Raw genomic sequence first — 20,107 nt, 5'->3', positions numbered from 1 at the left:
GAGACTCCTGACAGTGCATGGAGGACATGTGGGTCCCACGCTTGTGCGTCTCATTCTATATGAGGATGTGAGTAGCCGTACTGTGACACAGTACTGAAAGCATCCCCTCATTTGCCTTCACCAGGTTGGGAAGTGATGGGCCTGAGTCACTGAAGAAAAGTGGTCACATGGCCCTGCAGTGCACCAGGTTCTTTAAGCAGAGCAGCCAGTGTCCTCTCCAGGGAGGGCTTGGCCTGCTCTGGAGGGACAGTCACTGCGGGAGGCAATCAAAGGTGCAGGACCCGGGACTCAGCTTGGGTAAATGGCGTGTGACAATGGCACCTATGACTTAGCTGACCTGAGCTTCAGGCTATAAACCCTCTAAGGCCAGGCCAGCTTACCTTGTTCGAATTTCAGCCAGGAGCCGGACAACTGCCATGACAGGTGCTGAGCCGTCTCCTGTTGCAGGAAGTGAGGTGTGGATAGAGAGGCTTCCCTCCTGAGGGAGCAGCATGGACTGCACTGCCTGGACTACCTTCTCAGTAATGGACAGCTTATGAAGAGGCAGCGCCTGCAGCAGGTGGGAGGGCCCCAAAAAAGGGACAGGGAACAAAGGCATTATGACTATGTGGCTATCAAAATCACTGCAGAAAATCATAAACCAGGTCAGAGCAACCAAAAACTACATATACTATGGAATATCCCCAGCTAACAAATTCGTTTTATCATGTCGATGAATTTCCCACCACGTCACTGTGTAAACTTTACAGCCAGTATGTAAACACTATCACAGGTGAAAGTGAAGCCCCTCACTTCTCTATAGCGCTTGCCTGCCCCACAGCAACACAATCTGCATCTACACAGGTGCTTGACAAAGCAGGTGAAACATCACCTTACCTCTGACCTTGGAACACAAAGTCTAGACAAGGGAATAGTCAGTGTGTCTGCTGCTTGAGATGTCCTTCGGCAGTCCACGGGAGGGAATCTGACTGTAGCTATACCTTCCTGTTCATTGATAGAAGCCACAACTCCGATGCTTCCCGATATTCCTCTACCTAAAACCTGGAGATGGAGATTATTAGCACCACAGGCCATGCTCCAGCTATCTAGAAAAATGAGAGGGAAGGACTTGGCAGCTGTCACTGTCAGTGCTATAGTAATCACTGATTCTGATGGGGTCCAAGGCCAAGACATGATCAATAACAGGCTGGCAGCCTCACAGCGATAGAGACACGCAGCCATCCGAGCTGTCTAAGGTCGCTGGTTATGGGGCAGTGTAGGAATGCCTGGGGAAGCAGTGGCGGGTTACCTGGACCTCGGAGCCTATCTTGATGGTCTCTTTAAAGCCACCAAGGGCACAGAGTGCGGCAACGGCCTGGCGTGCGATCCTCTGTAGTTTGGCGAGTTTCCGGCCGCTGCTGCTCCCGTTTTCCAGGATGCTTTCTGCATATTTCCCCAGTTGTGGAATGTACATTAGTGCTCGGGACAGAACCTGTGTGTAATGAGGAGGATGACAGGCTAGAGACACAGCTCCCTGGTTAAGAGCACTAGCTGCCCCTGCAGAGGACCTAGGGTTGGCTCCCAGCACCCACATGGTGGTTCACAAATATCTTTAACTCTAGTTCCAGGGGATCTGGCAATAATCTCTTCTGACTTCCACAAGCACCAGGCATGGACGTGGTACACATACATTTATGCAGGCAATACATGCACACTAAGATAAAATAAATAAATCTTTTTTTGTTTGCCTTGTTTTTTTTCTTTGTGAGACAGGGTTGCTCTGTGTAGCCCTGGCTGTCCTGGAACTTACTCTATAGACCACACTGGCCTCAAATTCAGAGATCCATGTGCCTTTGTACCCTGAGTACTGGGATTAAAGGTGTGCACTACTACTGCCTGGCCAATAAAGAAATCTTAAGGGAAAAAAAAACAAAGAGGCCAGGCACTGGGAGACAAAGCACTGGCGACTGGTCTCAAGAACGGTGGAGTGACTACCAATGTTCCAGGCCCAGCTATCACATGAACTCTGGGTGTAGAAGAGACAAAAACTACCAAGTGTGGTCAGTGACGTTCTATCCATAGGTACCTTTGTATAATCAGACACAATGAGAAATATACAACTTCATAATATGGGAGAATCTAACACTGTATTACAAACCCACAACCATCACATAGTCATTCACCAGAGGGGGAACCACCCCCAATGCCTGCATGTCAATGTTCAGTTCTAGGGCATGTTTCAGGCCCTGGCCTGAAGAGTGGCAGGGGAAAGGGGGATGCGTCAGGCAACCAGACTACTGTTGTGATGGAGCAGTACATGACAGAGCACTTGGCAGTGCGATCACACAGAAGCCTCCCTAGGACTTCAATGGCCAAAATAATCAGGGACACCTGACACCATAATGTCAGTACCAGTCTGATGCAAGCAAAAGGAAAGCAGGACTGCCACTGTCTCCCTGACACACTGTCCTGACGTCTGCGAGTCTGCAGTCAGAACCAGCAGGGTCAGGGGAGACTCCAGGAGAGCAGGAGTGTCTGACTAATAGGGACACTGTCTCCTGGGATGACCCTTATGTGCATGTCTACAGCGCTGCTTCAATCTTACGCCCTTGGCTGAGCAGCAGCCCCATGCTGACCTTTTCTGCCGTTGTGGTCCAAATCTGAGCAGCATTTGATTCAGGTGCCATGAGCAGGCTATGGAGCAAGGCGATCACTTCTGCAGCCATGCTGTTTGCCACATGCCCACTGATGAAGGGTCGCACAGGGTCAGTCCTACAAGTGTCAACATGGAAAACTTTCAGTGCTCAGTGATGTTCAAAAGTACAGAAAAGTGATTTCAGAATTAATGAGGATGGAAGGATTTCCTACTTACACATGACAAAGGCTTACACGAGACACGGAGTTTGTTGACTGACAAATGACAAGCAAAATCAACACTAGGAAGAAACCACTTCTTGAACTTTTTCTGTGGTATGTGAAGAATCCTCTGTGCTACGATTTGAGTATCGCTCGTCTCCCGAGAGTTCACAGTGGTCCCAGGGGAGAGTTAATGGTAGGCAGCAAAGCCTATGGGAGGTTCTTAGGTCACTGGGGACTTGCCTTTGTAAGGGCTATTTCCAGCTAGGGCTGTAGAAAAGCCTGAGTTTGGCTCCTCCAACTCTCCTTTAGCTCCTAATTTGAGATGCAAACACTTGCTCCTGACAGGATCTGTCAGGATGTGATACAACCGAGAACTGGGGCTGTACCAGTACCATGTCCCTGAACCTCCAAAGCAGAGCTAAATAAGCCTTTTAAGTTATGAAGCACTGACTAACAACTCTGCAACAATGGACCCCAAGCTTCTTCTTTTTTTTTTTTAAACCACAGAAACTTTGGGAATCAAAGACAGACACAGGCTGCAGTTATTCCTCACCTACGGGTGCATGACACCATAAGCTTCTCCAAGGCAGTGTTCCCCTTGACTCTATCCCCAGAAAGAGGTGTGTGGTCAGCTGGGACAGTGAGAAAGCACCATGTGCAAGGCAGTTTACTAACACTCAGAAGACTGGCTCCCATGGCAGCCTCAGCACTAGCTCGTGGTTCTTGCCCCACTCCTTATTTTCAGCAGGTTAAGGATGGCATACGATTAAAACCCTGCTAACAAACCCACTATGCAGAGTGTCTGGAAGAGTCCGCCAGGTGGTACCTCCTTGAGAGGCTTACCTGGCGAGTTCCGAGTTCCTCTCTCGGCAGATGGAGGTTTGGGCGGTTTTCTTTTTGTCGCCCGTGGACAGCCCGCTCACAGTCTCTGGGTTGATGGACTCTACCGGTGGCCCGACACTGACAATGAGGCCCGACTGTGCCCACTTGGTTGCTTTCCGGAGGGCGGCTGAGGCCTCTTCTGTGATCACTTCACAGCAGCCACCCTGGAGTTTGGGGTGAAGACACCTGCATTGCTCATTCATTCTTCCCAGCTCACATTCTCTCAAATCTCTTCCCTGTCCATCCCCAAAGGGATGAATACCATAAACAACATAAACATAGACACCAGATACACATTTCTGTAACGTCTGAATCCTCTAGATTTTGCTTTGCAAATAGTGACTTTGTGATTACTGGGTCCTGCTCTACACACACCTTACAATCTGCTTGATTGGTTTTGAGTTATGTTTGTTTCTAAATGCCTGGCATCTCACTATTCAAATGTGCTAATGTCTTTAGCCATCCCTAAATCTATTGTTTGGTTTTCAAATAAATGGAAGAACATGTTGTCTCACAATGCAGCCCTGGCTAGGCTGGAACTCTTGGGAGATCCACCTGCCTCTGCCCCGAGTACTAGGATGAAAGGTGCACACCCCCACTGTGTGTTTCAATTCTACCCCTGGATCTTGAGATGTCCACTCACCCATGGCTGACACTAATGAGTATTACCATGTCTCATAACAGTATCTGGTTTAAAAAAATTGTTCATCACTGTTGCTTTTATTCCTTTAATGAGTTGTGAATGTGAGCATGTTTTATATCTTTTTTTTTTCCTGGAGCTCAGGACCGAACCCAGGGCCTTGTGCTTTGCTAGGCAAGCGCTCTACCACTGAACTAAATCCCCAACCCCATGTTTTATATCTTTATGATTTTTTTGTCTATACTTTTTTGTCTGTCTTTTTGAGATTGGGGCTCATGTATCCCAGGTTAGTTTCAAACTTGTGATATAAAACGGGAAACGTTAAACTTCTGATCCTCCTGCCTCCTACACCTCTTTCTTTTTCCTTTCATTTTCCTTTATTAAGAAATTTTCTACTCACTCCACATCCTATCCACAGACCCCCCGCCTCCACCTCTTGAGCACTGGGATCACAGGCTTTTATCATCAAGCCCAGGGCGCTCTAGGCAAGCACTCTACCAGCTGAGCTGCCCCCTCAGCCCGGGTCATGCTTGAGGATTATTCTCTTAGCGGCCTTTCACCTCTCTTCACTTTCATAACTATTTTATGACTACAAAATTTCCTTAAAGGGGCTAAGCAAAATTTATAGGTCAAAACTAAGTTCTTTACCGGGAATTGCTCAGTTGGTGGAGGGCTTACCAAGCACATATGAGGCTCTGAGGCATGGTGACGTTGAAATCCCAGCACTTGGGAAGTGGAGGCAGGAGAAAGTCATTCTTGGCTACTTAGTAAGTTTGAGCTGACATCTCATACATCTTATGTATGTCGCTCGGGTTAGCCTTAAACTGAGCTTCAGCTGGGACTAAAGGCCATGTCACCACACACAATTGAATTAACATTTAAAAAACCGATTTCTTCTGCAAGCCCAAAGTGTGGTAAATGTTCTTCTATCAGCTTTCCCATGTGGTTACCTTGGTCATGTCTCGATCCATCTTCACAACTTTCTCCATGTTGGCACCGGTACCAAGTCGAAAAGGCCGTCCTTCTGAGCTACTGCAAAAAGGCAGGCAGAGAGGTTGAGTCATTTTAAGGAGAATGTTAGAAAGGAGCATGTGTCACCCAGCAACCACGTGTTCAGGCCCTGTTTAGATGCTAACACTGGCTTTAGTGTGTGTGTGTGTGTGTGTGTGTGTGTGTGTGTGTGTGTGTGTGTGTGTGTATGTGTGTGTGTGTGTGTGTGTGTGTATGTTTATGCATGTATCACAGCATGGATGTAGACAACATCAGAGGACAATTTATAGGAGTCTGTTCTCTCCTTCCATCAAGTGGGTTCTTGAGACAAAACTCAGGTCACCAGACTTAGTGGCAATGGATTTTATCTACTAAGCCATCTTGCTGGATCTAAAACTAGCTTTTAAAATCCATAGACTCTCCTTTTTTCAAAAAAGAAATAACTTTTTTGTAATTTTAGATGTTTTAGGACCCAAAACAAAGTTCGTTTTTAAGAATTCAGACAAACACAACACCCTAGAGACAGCTCTGAGGAGGTGGACTGGTACACAGGCAGCTCAACTGCAGCGTGAAGGCAGTGCCCACAGGGAGGCCTGGCTTTCCCTCCTAACAACCCAGCGCCCTCTTCTCCAGAATGGGCCTCGTTGTATCAGTTTTGTGATGGCTGTGCAGCCACGTGTTTCTTGGAGAGTTCTTCACCTGAGCACTTACCATGACTATGCTCAGATGAGACCACTTTTTCACAGGCCATCCTGGCAAACAAGGGCCCCAAGCATGAGGATGAGTTCACAGATCACTCTTATCAAGAGAGGCACTTGTCTAAGGTCCCCTGTGCTCTACAGTAGGCCGCCCCACTGCCTTCTAAGGATAATTACAGGTTTTGTTTCCTTGTTGAGCCATTGTATCATTTATACTTCAGTCAATTAATGTTTTCTGGTTGAAGAGTGTCAACATCTGAGCACTGTCCTCACAGCTAGAGTCACCATGGACCCCACAGGGGTGACACAGAAGTGACTGGCTCGCCAGCTGGAGCCCTCTGCTGGTTTAGACAGGAAGCAGCACATCACAGCTCACCCTGGGGTTCTAGAGGCTTAGGTCTGCATTCAGGGCTGGCAGCCACAGTGTGTGCCTACTCGGGCTGTCAAGAGGGCTGAGCACAGTGCCGAGACACGGTGGTCTCTGGTGGCACTGCTACTCTAGGCACTGCAGTCACCTCAGCAAAGGCTGGAGGACTTCATGGGAGGACTGATCTTCCCGCTTGTGGATGAATATGGAGAGCTTGCCGTCCACGGCTTCACTTTCTTCTCCAGGATCTTTATCTCCTTTTAAGGGATTCTTAGGACTGGTTTTTGTCAACGTGGTATCAGGTTCAGAAGCAGTTGGAGAAAGAACCGTCTGACATCCTTAAAGCAGAAATCAAGGCCTACTTAGAAACAGCGCTGTGCTGTGTGTGCGGTTCCCCACACAGGAAAAGCCTCTCGCCCCTCCCTCTGCCACCATCCCCCTTATCACGGAACACGCAGGTGCATTTGGGGGCCTGGCCACAGCAGGAGCTGAGCTCCCAGGATCGCCTCCTGTCCAGGCCCTCCTCACCTGGGACCACATAGTCTGCCAGCTTGGCTAAGAGCAGAGAGGCGATCTTGGAGGCAGGGTCACTAGGGTCCTCCTGCTCACTGTTGAGGGAGGGGACGGAGTAGCTCCAGGGTGGGAGCTCCACATTCCCACAGTCCTCCACACTCATCAGAGGCAGAGCTGCACGGCACAGCTGAAGAATGATCAGCACCAGCTTTGGGGATGGACGCTGATCCAGCAGTAGGGAAAGGAGTTTGGACACACAGGCTGGCTGGCTCAAGATGGCTTTCCCTATGTGGCTCCTGCAAGACGGAGGAAAAGGGCGCTGTGCTGAGAAGGTCACACATAGACATTAGAAACAAGTGTTCCCGAGATGGAGCTAGACAAACCAGTGAGCTCAGACCTCAGGAGGAAGACATGGACTTGACACTGTGTGCAAAGAATGGCAGTCTGGAGCAAACATAAGTGTTTATAAAAAAACTAACCCATAACACCTGGAAAGGATGATTTCCTCATTTTTCTGATCTCTGGTGCCTCAAGTTCAGGTGTCCAGAGCGTTTCAAGGAGCACCAAGACTAGAAGCCTAAACTAGGAGCTTTGCAGTTCTACACTCATGCCTTCAGAAGGTGAGTGCCAAGAGCAAAGCTGTCCCAGTGCTACAGTCCCCAACACCAGTGACCTGCGACAGCCAAACCTACTGAGCCAGCAAAAGCCAAAGGATACACTGTCATGTATATGACATGGGAACATGGGGTGCCCAGGGAGAATCACTCCTGTTTATTTAGATAAGTGCAAAAGAACAAAGTAATTACAGGCCCCAACTGATTCTATGAGTGTGTGGTGAGGAGAGTGGAACCTGGCTGGGGGTTTGTGCACGTCAGACAACATTTCACCACTGAGCTACCCACCATCCTCAACTGATCCTTTACATTACTCTTAGATGACTGGAATCTGGGTCTGAAATGCAGGTGTACATGCCTGCAAGGCCCGTGGCTGGTGCCATCAAGTCATAAAGCAAACAACAGTACATTGTTCCTCTAGACAATCCTCACATTTTGAGACTAAATACCATGTTTCAATGACTTTATTCTCTACTATTTTTCTTGAAGCACCAGTGTGTCAAAAAAAATCTGGAAACTTGGATGTTCCAAAATTAATAGAAGCAAAAGTTACTCCAGCCACTGAAGGGGAACAGGCTGTTCTCAAGGGCCTTCCTTACCTGGAGAGGTCATTGAGAAGACTCAGGACATCTTGCAGGGCGTCATTCCCAGCAGCCTGGTTGCCACAGCACTCAGTAGCTCGTGCAAGGTGGTTGGTGAGGAGACTGGACACCTGACGGGCCAGCCCTGAGTGCACAGCCTCTGTGGAGCCACCTTCAGAGTTGGAGGAAGGAAAGAAGAGCAGTGAGCACTGAAGGAGAGCACACCAGCCTGTAGGCATGCTGAGTCCTCCCTCTCGGTCTCACTGCATGTGAGTCCTCCTTCTCCATCTCCCTTCATTAAAGCATCCTTTAGACTTATTTTATCTTGTTTGAGGTTTCACTAACCAGTCAGAGTCTCATCAGACAATATCTACACATAACAGTCAAGGTTGAGGGGAGGCCTTCTCGTGAGAATGAGATATAATTAATTAAGTCATGTGTAACAGAGGAATAACACAATCCCATGTTCACTCTAGTTCCACTTCACAAGTATCCTTTGTAAAAGCCACATGTGTCTTAAGTTTCCTACGCATGTCTAGATCCCAGAGCTACATACACTGTCTGTTCAGCTCTGCAGTCCTGTGCTCACATTCTCTCCCCTGAGAAGCTTTTCTGGATCTCTAACTCAGCCAGTCTGTTCCATAGCACTTAGTAAGCACCTCCACTGGGGCCAGGGCTCCCATCACACCATCATTATTTGTTCACCAAACCACAGTTCTTTTTCTTAAGATTTATTGTTTTAACGTGTGTGTGTGTGTTTGTGTGTGTGTGTGTGTGTGTGTGTGTGTGTGTGTGTGCACGTGCGCAGATGCAAAACAGGCCAGAAGAGCAAATCAGGTCCCCTGAAGCTGGAGTAACAGGTGGTTATGAGTTGCCCGATGTGAGTGCTGGGAACTGTACTGTCCACTGAAAGAGCAGCAAGTGCTTTTAACTGCTGAGCCAACTTTCCAGCCCCAGACCACAGTTCTTAAAGGAACAATGACTTAACTCCTCTTCTGTCTACTATATAGTATAATAGGCTTTTAAGACATTAGAATACTGCCAGGTGGTGGTGGCGCATGCCTTTAATCCCAGCACTCAGGAGGCAGAGGCAGGTGGATATGTGCATTCAAGGTCAGCTTGGTCTACAGAGTGAGTTCCAGGACAGCCAGGACTACACAGAGAAACCCTGCCTTGAGAAAAAAAAAAAAAGAAAAGAAAAGGAAAAGGTCTAGTCAGTATAAAAATGATCAACAGGGGGTTGGTGATTTAGCTCAGTGGTAGAACGCTTGCCTAGGCCCTGGGTTTGGTCCTCAGCTCCAAAAAAAAAAAGAAAAAAAAATGATCAACAGAGCATTGACACTGTACTAGGCAGGCATCGTATGTAACCTAGAATACACACAGGTTCCATGCAAATACTGTGTGATTTTATAAAGGACCTAAGCTATAAAGTAAATAAATAAAATAATTAAACATATGAGTGTTTGTCCTGCATGTATGTAAGTACACCATGTACCTGGTACCCTACCCGCCAAGAGGAGAAGAGGGTGTCAGGTCCCCTTGGATTGAAGTTACCTATAGTTGTGAGTCACCATGTGGGTGCTGGGAACTGAACCTAGGTTGTCTGCAAGAGCAACAAGTGCTCCCAACCACTAAGTCAACTCTTTTCTTTTTTCTTTTCTTTTTTTTTTTTTTTTTTTGAGACAGGGTTTCTCTGTGTAGTTTTGGTGCCACCCAATGAGCAGTTCAATACGGCCCTCTCCTCTGCCACCCACGAGCAGAGTGGAGTCCCATTGCTCACCTTCCTCTTTCTCCCACTCCACACAGCGATTGGCCAACACCTGGAAGGCAGCCCAGGCCATGGTGGCCACCTTCTGCTTTTTGGTCTGCTTCTCACTGGAGCTGGACTCAGTCTGACTGCTCAGGCTACAGAGTCGATCCATGAGCTGCACAAGGCCACTGCGGACCAGGCATTTCTCTTCACTCCTGGGGAAGAGCAGAAATGGAATGAAAAACCACGACTGACCAGCCTTTGTGAAGCTCTCAGGAAGGTTCAGGCTATCAGAGACGGGTGGAACATATTCGTACCTTTTTGTTAAGGGTGCTACCATGTACTACATGGACACTTTTCCTATTGTGGTGATGCCCTTAGAGAAGTGCCTTTAAAATCAGGTTTGTTCACACACGAGCGCAAACCAGAAACTGATGAGTTAACTCAATAATAGACAAAATAATAATCTGTTTTCAAAAACAATTATTTATGTGGTTTGTCTCCATGTGTTTGTTTATCTGTGCACAGTGTGTGTCTGGTGCCCTTGGAGGCCAGGGACTGGGATTGCAGAGGTGTGAGTCGCCATGTGGGTGCTTGGAATAGAGCCCAGGTTCTCTGGAAGAGCAGCCAGCGCTCTTAACTGCTGAGCACCTCTCTAGCCTCCCCCCTCCCCCAGTAATTGTCTTATTATAAGGGCATTCAAATGAGTCCATGAACAGTTAACAGCTCTAAGCTGCTAATTAAGTGACTCACGAAAGAAAATAATTGTGCCAAGACAAAATGAGCAGACAGGGTTTCTCTGTGTAACAGCCCTGGGTATCTTGGAACTCGCTCTGTAGATCAGGCTGGCTTGGAACTCACAGAGATCCTCCTGCCTCTGCCTCCCAAGTGCTGGGATTAAAGGCGTGCGCCACCATGCCCAGCTCCAGATATGTCCTTTTTGAACCTCCAAATCTACACAGTAACGTAATCCTAATGGCAACAATTGGTCACTCAACTAAGGAATTTTAGACACATGCCAGTAGGACAAATCTTTAGGAGGCATTCGATAACCAAAACAAAAAAATCCAACTTTACGATTTTATTTTTACTTATGTGTATGTATGTGTCTAGTGTGATGTATACCATGTGTGCAGGTGCGTGCCCATATCAGAAGAAGGTATTGGATCCCCTGGAGCTAGAAACTGAACTCATATCCTCAGCAAGAGACAGCTCTCTAGCTCCTCAAAATCCAACTTTATAAATTAAAAAACAAGACAAAACAAAACAAAAAATTGCCTTCTGCTTAGCTGACTACATTGATATACCCTCCACAGGCCAATGGCACATCCGCACTCACCTGGTGTAAGGAATGGTACACAGGAGCCCAATGCTGTTCGCACAAGCAATAGGGTAGCGAGCGCACAGAGACACCACAGAGGTCATGGTCTCACCGAAGGCTTCCTGGACCTGCTCCACCATCCCACCGCAGGTGAGCTCTTCAATTCTAGGAGACAAAGACCAAGCTCAGGTGTCCTGAAGACATCAGCAATAATGTAAGGAGGGACACACAGGAGCCCTTCCAAGAAGCCCAGTGCCAAGAATCCAGAGATAAAGGGATCTTGGAGATCACCAAGCTTAATGCCAAAAGCTGCAGGGTCATGGAAAAGTGCTGGGAAGGATGCCCAGGAGTCCCTCAAACAAGATGCTCCACACTGAAGAGGACCCCAGGCAATCTTGGCTTAGGGAAAGTTACACAGGGGCTCTCTCCTGCAGGGTTCTTCAGAACCTGTGATGAAGCTTGAACACCCAGCAGTAGTAAGAACAAGGAATGTATTTGATAATAAGCCATGAGACATGTCTGTCATAGCCTGGGCAGCACTGAGGACTGGAAATGGAGTGACATTAATGCAAAAGCGAAGGTCTAACAGACTAGACAGCGTCTCCTTCAAGTTCATACTCTAATTACTAGCAGAGGACGAAAGACCAGGTATGAAAAACAATCCTTTCCTAATGTAAAAACACAACATGGGGCTGATTCTATTTCAATTAGTATTAGCTGAGAGTTGAAGTTACAAAGATTTATGTACAAAGATTTGTAATGTAACACTGTTTATAATAACAAAAATAAACACATATAATGCAGAGTTTAAAAACAGGGAACTGGGCCTTTAATCCCAGCACTCAGGAGGCAGAGCCAGGTGGATCTCTGTGAGTTCCAGGCCAGCCTGGTTTACAGAGCGAGATCCAGGACAGCCAGGGCCATTACACAGGGAAACCCTGTCTGAGAAAACCAAAAATAAGCAAACAAACAGATAAATAAGTAAAATTAAGATAGGGAGCTGGGCCAGGAGACAGTTCAGTGGATAAATGCCCTATCTGCACAAGCCTGACACCAGAGTTTGCTTTCTGGAACTGATATGGTGGCACCTTTAACATACATACTCCTACAGAGAGAGGGGAGGCAGAGGCAGGACCAGCCTGAAGCTCACAGGTCAACAAGTCTGGGGAATAAACACCACAGTGACAGAAGACAGAACCTGCCTCATCAAGGCGGAATGAGAGAACTGAGTCGAAATTCTCCTGTGACTGTCACACATGAGCCATGCTGTTTGTGTGCCTGACTGCACACAAGCATACACATGCGTACACATATGAACACACAGAGAACTGGTTATCAAGTGTGATGTAGTCCCAGCTGTGGAAGCAACACGGCAGAGACCTATAGTCAGAACAAGAATATACACTAAAATGTTAGGAGATTGTACATTAGAATTTTATTCTTCCTCAGGGGGGGAAAAAAAACACAAAAAACTCAGGTGGTGTTGGCACACGCCTTTAATCCCAGCACTCAGGAGGCAGAGATAGGCAGATCTTTGTGAGTTCGAGGCCAGCCTGGTCTACAGAGTGAGTTCCAGGACAGCAGCCAGAGCTACATAGAGAAATCTTGTCAAAAAAAAAACAAAAACAAAAAAAAACCAACCCTAAAAAAGGGAAATCTTCTGAATTTTCTTCATATTTTCAAAATTGTAATAAATGATATTAAAGACTGTGCAAAAATGAAAAGGTAATCAAAGTAGGGGTGTCTGGTGTCTGGACATTTCCTTCCAGGCACCCTGGAAATGGTGGGCATGTACATAGTCATAGGCTTTGTCACAGGGACTGCTGGCTCTCGACATGCCAATCTCTGACCAACAGCCAAGGACAGACCCACCAAAGTAAGACCTAAAATTCTGTCTTTCAAGCCTCTACCACACTAAAGCTGTTTCTCAAAAAAGGTACAAGCTCTCCTGATTGGCAGGAACTTCTCCAAGCATTCTCTTTAGCAGCCACTGACCCTCTGCCTGCTGGCCACACTGCATCAAAGACCACCAGAAGATACAAGGCTGCCGTGGCAGCTCTAGCCTTTCCTGTTCTGCTGGGGACCTCTGACCCCTGGCAAGAAAAACTCCCCAAACACATGCCAAGGCCTCTGAGTTAGAATCTATAATGACAGTTTTAGGAACTGATCAAATAAAAACTATCACTGAAGTGTATAAAAGCATGTTTACTGTATCACTGTAGTCAATGCAAAACTGAAAGAAAATAATGAATGACCCTATGCATCCATGAGGAGACATGGGGTAAGCATAAAAACAGAAGTGTAGTGGAGCTCTGTGGTGCTTTCAGTAATGAAGAAGCAGGTCCTTGAAGGACGGGCTGAAAAGACAGTGATGTCCAAGATGTACTGAGAAAAACAATCATAACTGTAGGGACAAACATGTAACGTAAACTCTTCCATAAGGAAACATCACACATGGACAGTTACACAGACAAAGAGAACTGAGGAGCTGTGTATGTGTATATGGTTGGTACAACAAACCCCAAAAAGAACAGGGGCAATTTAGGATGGACGGCGTCAAAGAGACCTTCCATTCTGCTTGTATCCTGAGACGTTTTTCAAAATCATACACCACTATAAAAATATTTGAGGCCGGGTGGTGGTGGCGCACGCCTTTAATCCCAGCACTCGGGAGGCAGAGGCCGGCGGATCTCTGTGAGTTCGAGGCCAGCCTGGGCTACCAAGTGAGTCCCAGGAAAGGCGCAAAGCTACACAGAGAAACCCTGTCTCGAAAAACCAAAAAAAAAAAAAAATATATATATATATATATATATATTTGAAAACAGCGGTGGTGGTGGTGGTGGTGGTGGTGGTGGTGGTGGTGGCGGCGGCGGCGGCGGCGGCGGCGGCGGCGGCGCACACCTTCAATCCCAGCACCCAGGAGTTAGAGGCAGGCGGATCTCTGTGAATTCGAGGCCAGCCTGCTCTACAGAGCAGGTTCCAGGACAGCCAGGACTGCACAGAGCAACCCTGTCTCAAAGAAAAAACAAATCTGAGACTAACGTTAGCAAGTGCGGCCATGCTTCTGCCCACGGTGGACGGACAGTGTGAATGAACGGAACCACTGACCTGGGTCCTCCCTGGAGGACCATTGTCACCGGGCCCACCAGGTGTGTCACTCCCCCAACTCGCACAGCCGCAGTCAGCAACTCCCGCATGTGCACCAGGGCCTGCTTCCGTGTGTTTCCCCGCCGCCACCTTGTCTGTGCAGCCAAAAGGAAGCTGCTACTGGACACCTGAAATGCACAGGAGGAAGGACGCTGACATTCACTGTCATCTGTGCTCCAGCTGCCAGGAGCCGTCCATCGGAGATGTGCATGTCTGTGACCTACCGCTTGGTCGGGGTTAGTGCCAATGAAAGCGAACAGCTGCCCCAGCAGAACACTGTAAGTGGGCTTGTCCCTGCTGTCCTCGATGGCCAGCGACTGCAGGAGTGTAAAGGAGCTGCTGCGGTGGCTGGTCACATGGCGACGCCTACAGAAAACACAACTGTAGCAGATGAGCAAATAACCATGCTCAGGGAGGCTGTCTGAACACTTCGTGTAACTACACATCGGGATCTGCTTTGGCCAAAGACCATTTACCTCTGATTTGCTCTAGTAAATTCCAAGTCTTCGTTACCAATCATTTCCAGGTCTGAAGGAGCAGACATGCTTCGAAGGAAAACAGGCTGCCGGACAGCATGAGATGCCACCTTTGTTTCTGAAGCTGACTTGCATGCTGCAAGGAAGAGGAAAAACGTTTACCACTTCTGGTGTCTGATCTGTAGGGAGGTACAGCAACAGCCATGTGTAATGGAAGCCCCTAGGGCAGGGCTCAGCCAGTAATTGGGCTAGCAAAGAATACTGACGAGAGTAAGCAGTAACTTTAAAAACCTAAATATGTGGTTAAATTTTATTTTTAGCTTGAAAATTTAAAGTCTTTTTTTTATTAAACTGGCTTTCCAAAGAAAGGACAAAAGTTCACTTAATAACTATCAGTGTTTACTTCAATATGAGCAATCTTTTTGTTGTTATTTTCTTTGAGGCAGGGTTTCTCTGTGTAGTCCTGTCTGTGCTCGACCTCACTCTTGTAAATCAGGCCAGCCTAAGACTTAGAGAGCCGCCTGCCTGTCTCCTGAGTGATGGGATTAAAACTATACACTATCACACCTGGCTTCAATATAAGCATTCTAAAAAGCAGGGGAGCTGGGGCTACAGCGCAGTGGCACAGCATTTGCTTAGCATGCAGAAGGCCTTAGGTTCAGTGTCTAAGACTGAAGAGAGGAAAAAGGCAAGAAGGCACAAAATGGAATTATTAATTCCTCTCTCTCTCTCTCTCTCTCTTTCTTTTTTGGAGGGTATTGGTATTGAACTCATGGCTACTGCATATTAACTAGGTAGGCAGGTGCTGACCCACCGTGCCATATCCCTGCATCTTTGGTCTTGGTGCTGCCCAGATTTGCTTTTGTTCTCTAGCTGCACAATCTGGAACTTAAATTTTTTTATTTTAATTTTTTAAAATATTTATTTTATTCTCAAGTGTATGTGTGTGTGTATGCGTGTGCACACATATGAGTGCCAGTTTCTATGGAGGCCAAAGGAGGGTATCCAATCTCTTGAAGATAGAGTCACGGGTGGTTGTGAGCCTCCTGTCATGGGTGCTGAAGACTGAAACAGGGTCTTCTGCAAGAGTAGGAAGCTTTCTTAACAACTGAGCCATCTCTCTAGTCCCATAGTTATTTTATTTTACTTTTAAAATTTTTTAAAAGTAACATTTATTTATTTATTTATTTATTTATTTATTTATTTATTTATAATGTGTATTGATATTTGGCCTGCATATATGTCTGTGTAAGGTTGTTAGATCCACTGAAACTGGAGTTACAGTTGTGACCTGCCATGTGGGTGCTGGGAATTGAACCCAGGTCCTCTGGAAGAGCAGCCAGTGCTCTTAACTGCTGAGCCACCTCACCAGCCCCAAGTTGTTTTATTTAAAAAAATTAAACATAAATAGATTGAGGGGCTGGGGAGATGGCTCAAACATTAAAGAGCTTGCCCTAGCAGCCTGAGGACCAATGTTCAGAGCCCCAGAACCCATGTAAATGCCAGGTGAGTATGGTGGCCCCAGAGTAAGCTGGCTAGCAAGAAAGACTAGCCGTATGGGTGAGCTCTGGGTTTGAGCCAGAGGCTCTGTCCCAAGGAACAAGGTGGAAGAGCCGCTAAGGGTAACCGTAACCTTGGGCCTCTGAAGGCGCAAGCACACATGTCCCCCATACACACAGATGAAAAGGAAAAAACTGAAACAAAACAAGACAAAATTGTAGGGAGAAGTCCCTTCACATCTTAAGGGTAGACAGCTTAAATCTAAAATATGATAAACCTGTCTCTCAGGTGCTCCCAGCCTGCTACCTATGACTGCGAGCCCCCTGGAGAGTGTAATCAACTTCAAGGAGTGTCTGAAGTTTCCATTAAAAATACGTGGCTCTAATTCAACAAAGGTGGTTTAGGCCAGGGATGCACGTAGCGGACCATGTTGGTAACTCACTGATTTCCCTGGAAGACACATTTACAAACTAAGAATTAAAATGTGACCTGGAAGAGAAGCCTGGAGAGATGGCTCAGAGCTTAAGAGTACTTTCTGTTCCTCCAGAAGACCTGGGCTGGTGCCCAGCACCCACATGGTGGCTTACAACTATTTGAAACTCCAGGTCCAGGGGATCCAGTGCCCTCTTCTAGACTGCCAGCACGAGACACAGACATACATTCTGGTAAAGCACTCATACACATAAAATAATTGTTAAAAAAAATAATAATTTAGGGGGCTAGAGAGATGGCTCAGCGGTTAAGAGCACTGGCTGCTCTTCCAGAGGTTCTGAGTTCAATTCCCAGCACCCACATGGTGGCTCACAACTATCTATAATGAGATCTGGTGCCCTCTTCTGGCCTGCAGGCATACATGCAGGCAGAACACTGTGTACATAATAAATAAATCTTTAAAAAAAATAAAAATTTAAAAAACTTTTAAAAAACTGTGATCCGGGTCCTGTGCTCATTGCATGAGTCGACTGTTTGAAACCTGGGGCCTATGCAGGATCGCTTGGCTCGGCCTGGGAGGAGGGGACTGGACCTACCTGGACTGAGTCTACCAGGTTGATCTCAGTCCTCGGGGGAGGCTTTGCCCTGGAGGAGGTGGGAATGGGGGGTGGGCTGGGGGGAAGGTGAGAGGGGCCGGAGGGGGGGAGAACAAGGGAATCCGTGGCTGATATGTAGAACTGAATTGTATTGCAAAATAAAAATAAAAAATTAAAAAAAAAAACTGTGATCTGGGTATTTCCAGTAATAATCAATTTATGGCAAGTCCTGCCAGAAGGTCCTATACAATGCAAACCCAGCTTTGAGTAAAGAAAAAAGACTGAGCTGGGTGGTGATGGAGCACACCTGTGATCCCAGCACTTGGGAAGCAGAGGCAGGTGGATCTCTGTGAGTTCGAGGCCAGCCTGGTCTATAAAACTGTCACTCTGTCTAGGAGAGAGAGAGAGAGAGAGAGAGAGAGAGAGAGAGAGAGAGAGAGAGAGAGAGAGAGAGAGAGAGAGAGAGAGAGAGAAGAGAGAAGAGAGAAGAGAGAAGAGAGAAGAGAGAGAGAGAGAAGAGAGAAGAGAGAAGAGAGAAGAGAGAGAAGGGAGAGGAGAGAGAGAGAGAAGGGAGAGGGGAGAGGGAGTGAGGAGACTGGCACACTATGAGACTCACAATGCTGATTACATAAATGCTTCTGTTACTACGAAATATAATTGCACGTGTAACTACGAAAACCATGAACTTAAAACAGGGAGCACGGGAGCACTGCTTATGCAAACACATGCCATTGCACTCCTCAGAGGCTCCAGGAGGAACCTTCAAAGCCAAAGGGGATCCATTCAAGATGACTCCATAGGGATTAAAGTCTTAAGAGACTAAAGAAAATGAGAGGCAAGAAGGAAAAGGTTTCCATTTCCTTTTCTGTTGTTCTAGGAAACCCAGGAGTGGATTCGTTAACAATAGTTGATGTCTATTTATGAAGAGCCTGGAGCAGTACCAGGCGTCTCTGCCGGTGTCCCTGAGATGCTCCTGGTGAGGCCTGACTGGGCTGCAATGGTGACATGCAGCAGCAGCTCGGCTCGGTTCATCAGGCTCTTCACCAGCGTCTTCGTTTTGGCCAGGGGGTGAGAGGGCTTCTGAGTGAGGGAATTCACTTCTTGGAGGAACTTCTCCCTAGAGAGAGAGACTGAGGTGGGTTTAGTTGTTCTCCAGCTCAGCCCACTCAGCGTTCAGGACGAGGACAGCTAAGCAGTCACCTAGTGAATGAACACTGCTCATCTGCCCTTCTTCGTCCAACGGTTTTCAAATGCCTGTGCTACCTCCTGAGTGTTCAACCAGAGCTGTGGACTTACCAGTAAGTAACTCTGAGTATCTGATGAACACACAACACTGAAAAACTTGCAGTATCCTGAGCACCAAGGTAAGGAGCCAGCTTGAGAGTGAGTAACGTCACTAACCTCAGGGAGAGGACCATGTTTTCAAGATCATTTCCATCAAAGGAGACTTCCTTCATTGAACACAAAAGTTCTAGTTCTTTCATTTTGTTCTAAAGAAGGAAAAATCAAGAAAGGATGGTATGCATGACCTGCAAGAACCAAGCTTACTATACATTTGTTATCAGAGACAGCAATTGGGACCAACCACCACCTTCGGTTTGTGCGCTCTGCTCCTGTACAAGTGAGCCCTGCTTTTGTTTTTGTTCGGTTTTCGAGACAGGGGTCCTCTGTGTAGTTTTGGAGCCTATCCTGGATCTTGCTCTGTAGCCCAGGCTGGCCTCGAACTCACAGAGATCCTCCTGAGTGCTGGGATTAAAGGCGTGCGCCACCACCGCCCAGCTGATTGTTTGCACTTTCCACACTGCAGGAATGAAACCAGAGCCGAGCAAGTGCTCTATCGTGAGGGGCTAGAGCCTTGGACCTAACTCTTCAGATACAGTGTCTCGATTTGTAGTGCAGACTGACACTAAACTCACAATCTTCCTACCTTGACTTCTTGAATGTTGAAATTATATAGTTTTATTTGATAGGATAAAGTTTAAAATTTGCGTGGTCTATTTTCTGGGGATTTCCAACTCAAACTGTATTTTTTAATTTTTCTTTTGATTTTTAAAGTTTGAAAGCAAAATTTGATAATAATGGTAGTAACTTTTCCCTCTATTTACTTATTTGATTATTTATTACTGTATGTGTGTGTGTATGTGTGTGTGTGTGTGTGTGTGTGTGTGTGCATGCATGCGTGTGCGCACACATGTGCCACCGTGCCTGTGTGGAGGTTAGAGGACAAGTCCTCCTATCACACTGTTCTCAGGGCTGGAACTCAGGTTACTTACTAGGCTTGGTGATAAGCACCTCAACCCACTGAGAATCTCACCAGCCTAATAATGGTAATTTCTTTAGCCTTCTGACAAAGCTATCAACCAGCTTAAAATCAAGTACTTGTATGCTAACATGTCCTCCTAGCTACTTTCATTTAACCATTTAGAGAATGGGTGTGTCACACAGTATACAAGGTTCTGGAAGGAACACTACTTTCTCTGCATGCATGAGCGCATGAGCACATAGGGCACCTTTGCTCTCTAAACAGCGTACCCCAGTGGGGACTCTCACACTGCACTCACCTCGTTAAAATGGTAGTCATAGAAGAAAGGCATGTTGTTCTCCAGCTTGCCCTGCACGGCATCCTCAACCTCACTTTGCCACTTCTGTTCCAGTTCGGCCACGCTCTAGGAGGGTAGAAAACAACGACACATAGATGCGAGACAAAAGCAGGGACAATCTATAAGCTTGGAATTTGGGCTAACAGCTCTGAAAAGTTCTTT

General features: G+C 46.9%; 1 protein-coding gene across 7 annotated transcripts in view; it reads right to left on the bottom strand.

The window, feature by feature from the left end:
- The window catches only part of Hectd4 (HECT domain E3 ubiquitin protein ligase 4), a 174,062-nt gene that overhangs the window by 53,621 nt on the left and 100,334 nt on the right, over window positions 1-20,107 (bottom strand). For 4 of the 7 annotated variants that reach the window (XM_052755237.1, XM_052755239.1, XM_052755242.1 and 1 more), the window contains exons 27-43: window positions 19,907-20,011; window positions 18,747-18,835; window positions 18,287-18,462; window positions 14,818-14,953; window positions 14,566-14,722; window positions 14,303-14,469; window positions 11,213-11,359; window positions 9,904-10,088; window positions 8,142-8,295; window positions 6,944-7,224; window positions 6,564-6,753; window positions 5,311-5,392; window positions 3,682-3,884; window positions 2,616-2,751; window positions 1,289-1,471; window positions 877-1,041; window positions 381-550 (exon numbers count right to left, since the gene is read on the bottom strand). In XM_052755237.1, the coding sequence (XP_052611197.1) occupies window positions 381-550; window positions 877-1,041; window positions 1,289-1,471; window positions 2,616-2,751; window positions 3,682-3,884; window positions 5,311-5,392; window positions 6,564-6,753; window positions 6,944-7,224; window positions 8,142-8,295; window positions 9,904-10,088; window positions 11,213-11,359; window positions 14,303-14,469; window positions 14,566-14,722; window positions 14,818-14,953; window positions 18,287-18,462; window positions 18,747-18,835; window positions 19,907-20,011 (2,726 nt within the window). The remainder of the gene's footprint in view (window positions 1-380; window positions 551-876; window positions 1,042-1,288; window positions 1,472-2,615; window positions 2,752-3,681; window positions 3,885-5,310; window positions 5,393-6,563; window positions 6,754-6,943; window positions 7,225-8,141; window positions 8,296-9,903; window positions 10,089-11,212; window positions 11,360-14,302; window positions 14,470-14,565; window positions 14,723-14,817; window positions 14,954-18,286; window positions 18,463-18,746; window positions 18,836-19,906; window positions 20,012-20,107) is intronic. The other 3 variants (XM_052755241.1, XM_052755243.1, XM_052755244.1) reach the window with 1 other exon arrangement.

Source organism: Peromyscus californicus, unplaced genomic scaffold (genome assembly GCF_007827085.1).
Source record: "Peromyscus californicus insignis strain IS unplaced genomic scaffold, ASM782708v3 Scaffold_2__1_contigs__length_46816999, whole genome shotgun sequence".
NCBI lineage: Eukaryota > Metazoa > Chordata > Mammalia > Rodentia > Cricetidae > Peromyscus > Peromyscus californicus.
This window is presented reverse-complemented; position numbering and strand designations above follow the sequence as displayed.